This window comes from Mirounga leonina, unplaced genomic scaffold, assembly GCF_011800145.1.
Source record: "Mirounga leonina isolate KUSES-001 unplaced genomic scaffold, KU_Mleo_1.0 Mir_204, whole genome shotgun sequence".
Taxonomy (NCBI): domain Eukaryota; kingdom Metazoa; phylum Chordata; class Mammalia; order Carnivora; family Phocidae; genus Mirounga; species Mirounga leonina.
This window is the reverse complement of record NW_023270513.1, coordinates 19,556,127-19,567,102: the sequence shown is the minus strand read 5'-3', so window position 1 is coordinate 19,567,102 and position 10,976 is coordinate 19,556,127. Positions and strand designations below refer to the sequence as shown.

Genomic DNA, 10,976 nt, shown 5'->3' with positions numbered 1-10,976 from the left:
CTAAATCTATTTAATCTATTGTCCTCTACATATTTCCATATCACTTTACCATACCATCTATACTTATATCTAAAAAAAATCATTCCTCTTCCTTATCAAGTTCCCAAGAGTGCTTTTAAAAGTTCCTTCCTGAACCCTTTACTGGAATATTATTTTGGCTATAATCAGAGAAATAATGAAATAGTTTTACTTTCCAGACAGTCAGCACTGCTGGTAAGCATAAAATGTTATTCTAGACCACCCTCCTCCTCAGTCATTACATAAAAACCAATGCAAACAAAATAACATTTCCTTCTACTATGGCATAAACGATCACCTCTGAAACAATCTAAAGAAAGATGTGATAGAAGATACATAAATTATTTGATGTAAATAACAAAATAGACATTCTAGAATGCTATTAAATTAGGTTAGGTGATGCTGTGGTAATAAAAAAGACCCAAAATCTCAGTGGCTTAACATATAACAGTTTATTTCTTACTCCCAAAAGGTTCCCTGCAAGTCCATCAGCTCTCCAGGGCAGGTCCCTTATAAACAGTAACTTAGAGATACAGGCTGCCTCTATCTTGTAGGTACACCATTTGGAGTACATTGAGAGAGCTGGAAGGTCATACAGGACATTTTTCTGCTCCAGTATTGAAATGACACCTCATTTCTGTTTACAATTTTTGCAATCCCTCTGCTAGAAGTAGTCAAATGGCATTGCCTATCTACAAGGGGCTAGGAAGTGAATGGGAGCACACAGATATTTGGTAAGCTGTTAATGTTTTTGCCATATTCTACAAATAATATAAGCTTTTCTCATATTTTAATGAAAAACAATTTTGGAAAACTCTATGTGGTTATAAAATACCCCTTAAATATATATTTTATCAGCATATATAGTTTTTTGTTTTGGGTTTTTTTTTTTGTCTGTTTGTTTTTTAGCAAACAACTAAAGTTATGAAGCTTTAAGGTGATCTAACATGACATCACATTTATAATGTTCCAAGAGCCTTTCTGAGAGATTCTGGTATTTCAACTGCAAAAATTTGGGGAGTCAATATTTATTTGCTTGATGTTTTCTATCTTTATAATAACTTTACCTGTGATTCAAGGGAACTGATATGAAATCAGTTATTAAAAAATAGCTATTGATTCTCTCATCATGCCAAAATACTTTGTAAATATGACATTACAATTAGCACATCCTCTGTAACAGGTGGTTCTTTTTTGAGACATCAATTGATGATTCATATTACTCTGATATATCAATACGTAAAATAAAAATAATTCTCAACTCATTCCAGCATTAATGGTAAACAAACACAAGTCACCAAATCTTAGTAAAATATGACACAGAAAGATCAATGATGTCATTATGTCCTAAACTGAATTCCTATTTTAATTCAATACTAATGCTTAACACACTGAACTTTTAAACAGCATACTTACTAAGATTTTGGCAGTAGTTTTATGTAACAAGACACATAGCGTACTAGAGGTCTGGCACTTAACTTGCTTAGAGTAAACAAGCTTCAATATGAAGGCATTAAATATTTTTTTAAAAACCTTCTTTTTACATGCTAAATATTTTGTCAAGTGTGCAATTAAACCTAGTAACGAAATATAGTAAGATTAAGAAATTACAAACTTGTATCCTAAGCATAAATCATATAAAAAGGATTACTGCTTGTATAGAACATCCCTGGATAATCAAAAATTAATAGTATAAAACATGCAAAATATTTCAGAATCTTTATTAATCAAAAAATACCAGGGTTTATTTAAAATGATTCCCCTCCAAAGGGTATCAAAGTTAATTCAAATAATGTAACACTCTAATGCTAAACATTATTCAGTACTGCTAAAGTGGAGGTAAATTTCACAGAACTGGGGGCTTATACTTTCTGTCTTCTTGTTCACTTGAAGCAGCATACAACATCCCAGAATTTCACTAAATAAGAAAAGAATGGCCGTTGCACTGGCAAAAATAGGATGTGTAAAGATCAAAGGCACACTATTCAGCTAGCCAAAGTGATAGCAAACTCTTTTTTCCCCCACAAGCCCTTTCCCCATGTAAACTAAAGTTTATTAAGAAGTTAAATAATTTTCAAAAGTAAGGATTCTGAGACATCATTAAGTCCATGCTTCAAAAACGTCAACTATAGTTGTCTAGATATTTCTGATTATATTTTAAAGATATATCCAAATTAGATACTTTTAAATTAGATACATTTGGGGGGTCAAAATTATTATCTAAAACATTTTAATTCAAAATCCAAATGTTTTAACCACTAGTATGAACAACAGGGTTTTAGCTCTCAGAAGAATTAACCCTGGAAGGGAAAACATACAACAAAATTATATATTTATGCTGCAGGCAATGATTATGGCCCTTTCTGGCACAGTGGCATATGACTGGCACTCAGTCCAGGAATATTCTACAAACACAAGGAAATTCATGCATTTTGGTAAATATGCCCTAACATTCACAGTTGAAATTTCCTTAAATCCTTGGTTTTTTAAATAGGAAAATCTTAATTTTTTTCTTGTTATCCTGACTTGTGACTTGAACCTGACTTCTTTTTCTTCTTCTTACTATGTTTCTTGTGCTGTTTCTTCTTCTTCTTCTTTGCTTTTTCTCGCTCTTCATGTCTTCTCTTCTTTTTTGCTTGCACTTCCTCTTCATAATTTGATTCTGATGAGTACTCTGATGATGAGGGTTTATCTTCAGGATAAGTCTTCTTTCTTTTTTTGCTGAGACTTCTAATATACTTTTCTTTCTCTGTTTCATCTGTCGACTTCTTTTTCTTTTTCACAGATTCCTTGCTCTCTGATTCAGATTCATATGTAGAGCTTTCTGATGATTTGTATGAATGGTTCTTCTTTTTCTTTCTCTTTTTTCCTTGTTTCTTTTCCTCATCCTCAGAATCTGAACTGCTTGAAGAATCAGAGCTTGATGAAGAAGAAGATGAAGACTGACAAGATTTCTTCTTTTTCTTTTTCTTTTTTTCTTTTTTTTTAGAAGAGCTCTCATTTCCACTCAATAATTTCTCTCTACTTTTTTCTAATTCTTTTTTCCAATTCTCATTCATTTTTTCTTCAAATTCAGCTAATGCCTTGGAGCCTTTCTTTTTATTTTCTAATTGTTTCTTCACTTCTTCCCAGGTGGGCCTTGGTCGATTCAGATAATCTTGTATTGTTGGGCCTGTAGATTGAGTTGAGCCCCTCCATCTGGCCATTGCTATAGGATTCATATAGGCCACTCGATTATCCCGCTTCCCCATGGTGCCTGATGGTTCCAAGAGCAGACTCTCAATGCTAAGAAGAATAAAGATAAACCCTCCTTTGGTTCTTCACCTGCTGGTATATCAAGCAGGCTCCATTCTGTTAGAGAAGCAAAAGGAATGGTTACAAAATGCCTTTAATATAAGACAAAATAAACACATGAGCTTAATTGTTCACTATCTATCATATAGTACAGTAGAAATTTTCAAAATCTTAGACCTTGGGAATAAAGAATATACACATTTAAGACTTTTGCATACTCAAGATATTGTGGTATGGATCTAAAATAAAGTATTTTATATAACTTATGTACAATTCTGACTTACCTGATTTTTTAAATAAATATTTCCTTTTATATTATATGATACTGTTTTCCTTTTTTTCATTTGGACTTATTTAGTATAAAAAGAGAAATTTCTATAGCTAAATTCTATATGAGGCAGATCTCCTCCAACTTAAGAGAGGGCAGCACAATCCACTCCACTCGGACAGAAACCTAGAAGGCATACCTGAAAAATCCTCTCCCTCAAGTCTCACATCTAATCCATTACTATATTCTGCTGTTTAAGCCTTGACAATAGGTCTCATATCCATTCACTTTTTCCAGATATATTGTCACCAATTTAGTACAGGCACTATCACCTCTCACTTGGACTATTAATCTCTAGTATCAATTAAGTGTTATCTGCCTGGGACTGCTTAGTGATTTGTAACAGATTATCTCATTCAATCTCTAGACTAATTCTATGAGGATGATTCTATTATTATCCCTATTTCACAGATGAATAAACTGAGTCTTAGAGAATTTGAGTAACTTGCATAAAGTAACAGCTAATAAATGTCCAAACTAGGATTTAAACCAAGGCAACCTGACTCCAAACCCTGAACACCTGACATAACACTATATTGCCTCTTTACATCAACCTCTTAATTGATATCCTTATTTCTACCCTTACTCTCTTCCATTCCAGCCCCACACTACAACCAGCAGGTCTTAAAATACTACAGTGGCTTTATATTTTAATGAGAATCAAATCCAGACTCCTATAAAGGTCCTATATGATCTGCCCTGCTTCTCTTACTTTTTTTTTTTCTTTTTTTAAGATTTTATTATTTATTTGACAGAGAGAGAGCACAAGTAGGCAGAGCAGAAGCTAGAGCAGTAGGCAGAGGAAGAGGGAGAAGCAGACACCCCGCTGAGCAGAGAGCCTGATGGTGGGTCTCAATCCCAGGACCCTGGGATCATGACCTGAGCCGAAGGCAGACACTTAACTGACTGAGACACCTAGGCACCCCTCTCTCTCACTTTCATCACCCCTTTTCTCAATTCTATCTTTTCTTATCTTCTCTTGGTTTCTGGGACATGATAAGCTCCAAGCTTAGCCATCATGACCCATGCTACTACATTCTTCAGGTCTCAGGTTATTTATTTGTATGTATGTATGTATTCATTTTGTTTTATTTATTTTTAGAGAGGGGGGAGGGCCAGAGGGAGAGAGAGAATCTTAAGCAGGCTCCATGCCCAGAGCAGAGTCCAATGCGGGGCTTGATCTCATGACTCTGAGATCACAACCTGAGCTGAAATCAAGAGTTGGATGCTTTCCAGAGTGGCAGCACCAGCCTGCATGACCCAACAATTGCACTACTGGGTATTTACCCCAAAGATACAGATGTAGAGAAAAGAAGGGGCACATGCACCCCAATGTTTATAGCAGCAATGTCCACAATAGCCAAACTGTGGGAGGAGCTGAGATGTCCTTCAACAGATGAATGGATAAAGAAGATGTGGTTCATATATACAATGGAATATTACTCAGCCATCAGAAAGGATGAATACCTACCATTTACATTGACATGGATGGATCTGGATGGTATTATGCTAAGTGAAATAAGTCAAGCAGAGAAAGATAATTATCATATGGTTTCACTCATACGTGGAACATAAGGAATAGCACAGAGGACCACAGTAGAAGGGAAGGAAAACTGAATGGGAAAAAATCAGAGAGGGAGACAAACCCTGAGAGACTCTGGACTCCAGGAAACAAACTGAAAGTTGTTAGAGGGGAGGTGGTTGAGGGGATGGGGCAACTGGGTGATGTGCATTGAGGAGGGCACAGGATGTGATGAGTATTGGGTGGTATACGCAACTGATGAATTGTTGAACACTACATCAAAAACTAATGATGTACTATATGTTGGCTAACTGAACATAATATAAATAAATAAATAAATAAATAAATAAATAGGGAGAATGCTTTAAAAAAAAAAGTTGGATGCTTAACCAACTGAGCCACCCAGGTGCCCAGGGCTCAGTTTAAATGTCAATTCCTCCGTAAGGAAATTATTAGGTTGAACTACATAAAACTGCCAATTAGATGGGACAGAAACAAATACCAGCAACTTCATATGCATCAACTTTATATTAAAGCATGCTGCCTTTGCATCTGCCCCTCATACAAATTATTTTGTATCACAGATCTTTGCATCTTTTATGCACAACATTTAGCAAACTGGTGATTATTTTATTTGTCTGGTTATTTGGATGTGTGTGTGTGTGTGTGTGTGTATGTGTCCACCACTAAATATAAGGCCAAGAAGAGTAAAGGGTATGTTTAATCTTTCTTATTCACCATGGTGTTTCTAGTATCTAACATGCCATGTGGCTCACATTAAGTACTCAATAAATATTGGTTCAGTAATAAACAAATGAATGGATAGATGGGTGTATGGCTCCGGGAGAAAGGGGTATTTAGAGAAACTTCCTAGAATTGGTGATGTCTGTACAGGATTTTAAAGAATAAAAGTTTATCCTGGAAATTAAGACATGAAGGACATTCCAGGCAGAGAAAACAAAATGTGAAAAAAAACCCACAAAAACAGGGGCGCCTGGGTGGCTCAGTTGGTTAAGCGACTGCCTTTAGCTCAGGTCATGATCCTGGAGTCCCGGGATCGAGTCCCACATCGGGCTCCCTGCTCGGCAGGGAGTCTGCTTCTCCCTCTGACCCTCCCCCTCTCATGCTCTCTCTCTCTCTCTCTCTCTCAAATAAAAAAAAAAACAAAACAAAACACAAAAACACAGGGATATGAAAGAGCACCATGTGTTTAGTGTTGATGCAGCCTAAATTTCAAGAAAGCAGTGGCTAGAAGTGAGGACTCATAGACAGGAAATAGCCTGATCACAGAACCCCTCTAAAATATATAGTTGTTAGGAAGCCAACAAAGTCCTTTAAAGAGAAGCAAAAGATGATCAGATATATCATAGATTTTCCTGTCAATCTCCATCCTGACTCTGACCCTGTAAATCAACCAAACATACCTACTCATCATAAGCTCAATGTCACAGATGTTACAGCGACCCTTGGTGATAGTTTACCGCATTTAAAGTGAAGTTAATTGGGAGATAATGACTATTTTAAACAGGAGAATGATATGACCATGTTTGAGTGTTTACAAAACAATTTTTTATAGCATGGAAGTTGGATTGGATGCAAGTAAGAATGAAGGCAATGAGATCACTTAAGTATTCATTCAGACAAGAAATGAAAGGGTCTAAAATAAAATCAGCAGCATTTTGAATAGAGAGAGGAAGATACCTGAGAAATGTTGAGATGATTACACTAAAATTAATGACTAATTGTATACAAAGGGTGAGAGTGAGAAAGGACAAGATTCTGGCTTGTGAGCATAGATATAAGGCAATGCCAATGACTGGGTAATATAGGAAATGGCAGACTTTAAGGAAAGGTCTACATTCAATATTGGATTCATAAAGTTTGAGGTGCCTATGAGACATCTGAATGGAGCTGCATGTAGAAAATCAGATGTATGGGTGTTGGCATGCTGGAATGTGACCTGAATTAGAGATGTAGGATTGGCAGTCACTGAGTGAAGGCTAAATACATGAGAGAAAAATTAAATTACCTTGGGGAGATTTCAGATGAAGAAAGACTTGAGCATTGGATCCAATTTAACAAGATGCAAGAGGTTGCCAGAGAGAGTAAAGCCTATAAATAAGACTTCAGAAAATTAGCTAGAATGTTAAGAGCTAGATTGCTATCAGAAAAAAAAGTAAGAGTTACAGAAACACAGGGAAGGAGAATAAAGTTTCAAGGTGAGGACAACAATCCTCAAAGATGTGTGTTCATGAATTTAATTTGAGCAATTTTTAAATATCAAACATTTTGGAAAAAAACTAAATGTCCATCAATAACAAACAGGTTTGGGGTTCCTGGGTGGCTCAGTCATTTAAGTGTCTGACTCTTGATTTTGGCTCAGGTCATAATCTCAGGGTCAAGGGATTGAGCCCTACGTCAGGCTGTGTTAAATGTGTAGTTTGCTTGAGGTTCTCTCTCCCTCTTCCTCTGCCCCTCTCTCTGCTCACACACACTCTCTAAATACATAAATACATATATACATACATACATACATACATACATACATACATAAATACATAAATAAATAAATAAATAAAATCATTAAAAATTTAAAAAATATAAAACAGCTTATGTGAATTATAGTGTATATATACAATGGAATACAATATCCACAACATATTGTTGAGTGAACAGTTCGTCAAATGTAAATATCAGTTATCTCTGCATATTGGGGAGGCATAATTTCCTTTTGTATGTTTTTCTATAATGTTTACATTTTCTACAATGAGCAGGTGTCATCTTTACCTTTAAAAATCCAGAGAAGAAAAGATATCATGGACAATATTAAATACAGCAGATGGATCAAGTAAGATAAAATCTGAAAATATCCATTAAATTTAGCTATGAAGAAATCATTAGTAACCTTTGCTAGTACAATTTCAATTAAACAGTGAGGGCAGAAGCCAGAAGACCACAGGTTAAAGACTTTAAAGACTAAATGGGAGTTGAGAAGGTAGAGATATAGGGTATAAAGATACATTTGAGAAAAAAAATAAAGAGATAAGATGGTAACTATCATGAAGGATGCAGAATTAAAGAAAATGATTTTTTTTTGTATTTGTTTTTGTCACTGAAGAAACTTGAACAGATTCACAGGGTGACAAGACGAATGGAGTTATAGGGGTACCTGGGTGGGTGAGGGTCCTGGGATCGAGCCCCTCATCTGGCTCCCTGCTCAGCGGTAAGCCTGCTTCTCCCTCTCTCACTCCCCCTGCTTGTGTTCCCTCTCTTGCTGTGTCTCTCTCTGTCAAATAAATAAATAAAATCTTAAAAAAAAAGAAGAATGGTGTATAATGAGAGAGTTTTAAGAAAATAAAAAAGGAGATAGAAAAGAGAGGGAATAACTAATGTGGCAAAACTGTAGAGAAAGCAGAGAGGACTCAAAGTCACAGGAAGGAAATGCTTCTTCTTGCAAGAACAGATGCAAAGAATAAAGAGATGGTATAGGTGCAGGGCTTTTTTTTTTTTTTTTTTTTTTTTTTTTTGTGGAGGGAGAAATGAAAGGGAAAAAGATGAAGTATTTCTCACATAATGGCCTTCATTTTCACTCAGTGGTAGGTGCCAAGGTCATCTACTAAAATTAAGGCAGGTCAAGGTAAGTTTTGAGACCAATAACTAAAATTCCTGAGAGGATGCTGCAGGTAAGTGTGGGAGGCCTTCAAAACTGCAGAATGTGTGTGGTCTTTTCTCAGAAGATTAAACACACTGAGAAAAAAGAAAAAGTAACACCACCAAAGTTCTCTTGCTCAAATAATCTTTGCTTTAGAATTTAAAATTCTTTTTTTCTATTCCAGAAGAGAAACTTGATTCTCTATATCCCTATTTATTTGTATGAAGTATGTTAATTTTGTATAGAGATTAGATACAAATTTTGACAGTCCTGCTGATAATTTGAGTATTATAATAATTCAGTGTTCATTCATTGTCAAAATAATTCCCTTTTGATCTGGATAGGAGTTAAAATGGCAGAGTAGTAGGAGGACTTTATGCTTGCTTCATCCCTGGAACACAGCTAGATAAATATCAAATCATTCTGAAACACCAGGGAATCGATCTGAGGTAAGAGAACAAAATGCACAACTAGAGGGAGGAAAAAGGCCACACTGTGGAAGGTAGGTGGTATGGAGATGGGATTTGGGGGAGAAAAGAATTGCTGGTGCCTTAGAGGGGAGGGAGTCCTGATCAGGGAGAAAGGAGAGAGAGAAGGGGGGTGGATACAAGGCACAGCACAAGAAAAACACTTCCCCAAAACCACTGATGGGGAAAACGAGAGGGGCTGATAATCACAAGTTTTTACAAGCAGCAGAGCTCAAAGTCTGAAGTTTTAAAAGTCCATGCAATTGCCAGGGTGGAGCCTGGCAGATGTAGATGTGCTCCAGTGGAGGAGGGCAGAGGCCTAGGAATGGAGAACATGGTCTGAGGATCCCCTGGGATGCACTGGGAGAGAGAGAGTTTCTCTTCCTGGAGGTGGCACTGCCTCTCTGGGAACAAGAGAGCTGATGGGCACCACTGAGCTGCCCCATTCATTAGCATAGGAGCAGAGGCAGCTGCTGAGGGCAGCTAATCTAGACACCAGCTCTTTCCTGCACTTTATCATAAACTCCAAGGCCCTATATGTTCGTGCAACTGCCCTTTTGGGACAAATCAACAACAGCCACAGTGCAGCAAGACTCTCCCCCAGAGGATCACCACTGGTCTGTGAGACGCCAGGTCCCTAAAGTTTGGAGTTTTGAAACACAGCTAGCATGCCTCACATAAAATATAGGAGCACTGAGGCGCTCTGTGAGCAGATGGCTTGGACACAAATAAGGAGAAGACAGGGATCTGAGGGATATTTGGGACACATGAGGGGTGATTTTTTCACTCTTCTGCAAGGGCTTCCTGAACAGTGGCAGGCATGAATTCCCCTGTCTGGGGATGAGAGACGTGGCTGCTATCATTTTTACCCCTGCCCATCAGCACAAAGGACTTCAGTTAGCAGCATAGTGCCCATAGTGGAGACTTGAGCCACTTACATCAAGCTCCACCTCCCTGCATTCTGCAGGTGCTTTTTCACTAGGGCAAGTGTGCCTAAGAGTCGGAGTAGCAGCAGGCCCCTCCCCCAGAAGAACAGCACAAGACGCCGCACCCATCAAGACCATAGAGTGCTGCAAAAAGTTCAGCTTTAGGGAAAATATGATCTAGCCTCTTTCAACAAGCAGACCAAAACACACCTAGTTAAAACTTGCCACATGGTGGATAAGGTTCAAACACTCCAAACTGCAGGCAAGGAGAAACTCTGCAGAGGACAGACATGACGGAGACAGTAGCCAAAACATAAGAGCAGAGTGTACACCACATACACCAGAAACACTTCCTGAAGCTTCAGGCCCTAGACAGTATATGACCCCTTCTTAATATAGCATTACTCTCAGGAGCAGTACAAATATCAGGCTTTCCTAACACACGGAAGACAGACTTACATAAAATGCCAAGATGGAGGAATTCATCCCAGAAGAAAAAACAAGAGGTTATGGCCAGAGATCTAATCAAAACAGAAATAAATAATATGTCTGAACCAGAATTTAAAACAACAATCATGAGGATACTAGCCAGGCTTGAGAAAAGCATAAAAAATACCAGGGAGTACATTACCACAGAGATAAAAGATGTAAAAATTAGTCAGGCTGAAACAAAAAAATACTATAACTGAGATGCAAAACAGACTGGATGTAATGACCACAAGGATAGAAGAAGCAGAGAAATGAATAAGTCAGATAGAAGATAAAATTA

At 37.2% G+C, this 10,976-nt stretch overlaps 1 protein-coding gene across 1 annotated transcript in view; it reads right to left on the bottom strand.

The window, feature by feature from the left end:
• Positions 1-462: 462 nt before the first annotated feature.
• FAM133A (family with sequence similarity 133 member A) overlaps positions 463-10,976 on the bottom strand; it is a 48,527-nt gene continuing 38,013 nt past the window's right edge. The window contains exon 3 of the mRNA XM_035028671.1: positions 463-3,369. Coding sequence (XP_034884562.1) covers positions 2,535-3,269 — 735 coding nt within the window. The 5' untranslated portion in view covers positions 3,270-3,369 and the 3' untranslated portion in view covers positions 463-2,534. The remainder of the gene's footprint in view (positions 3,370-10,976) is intronic.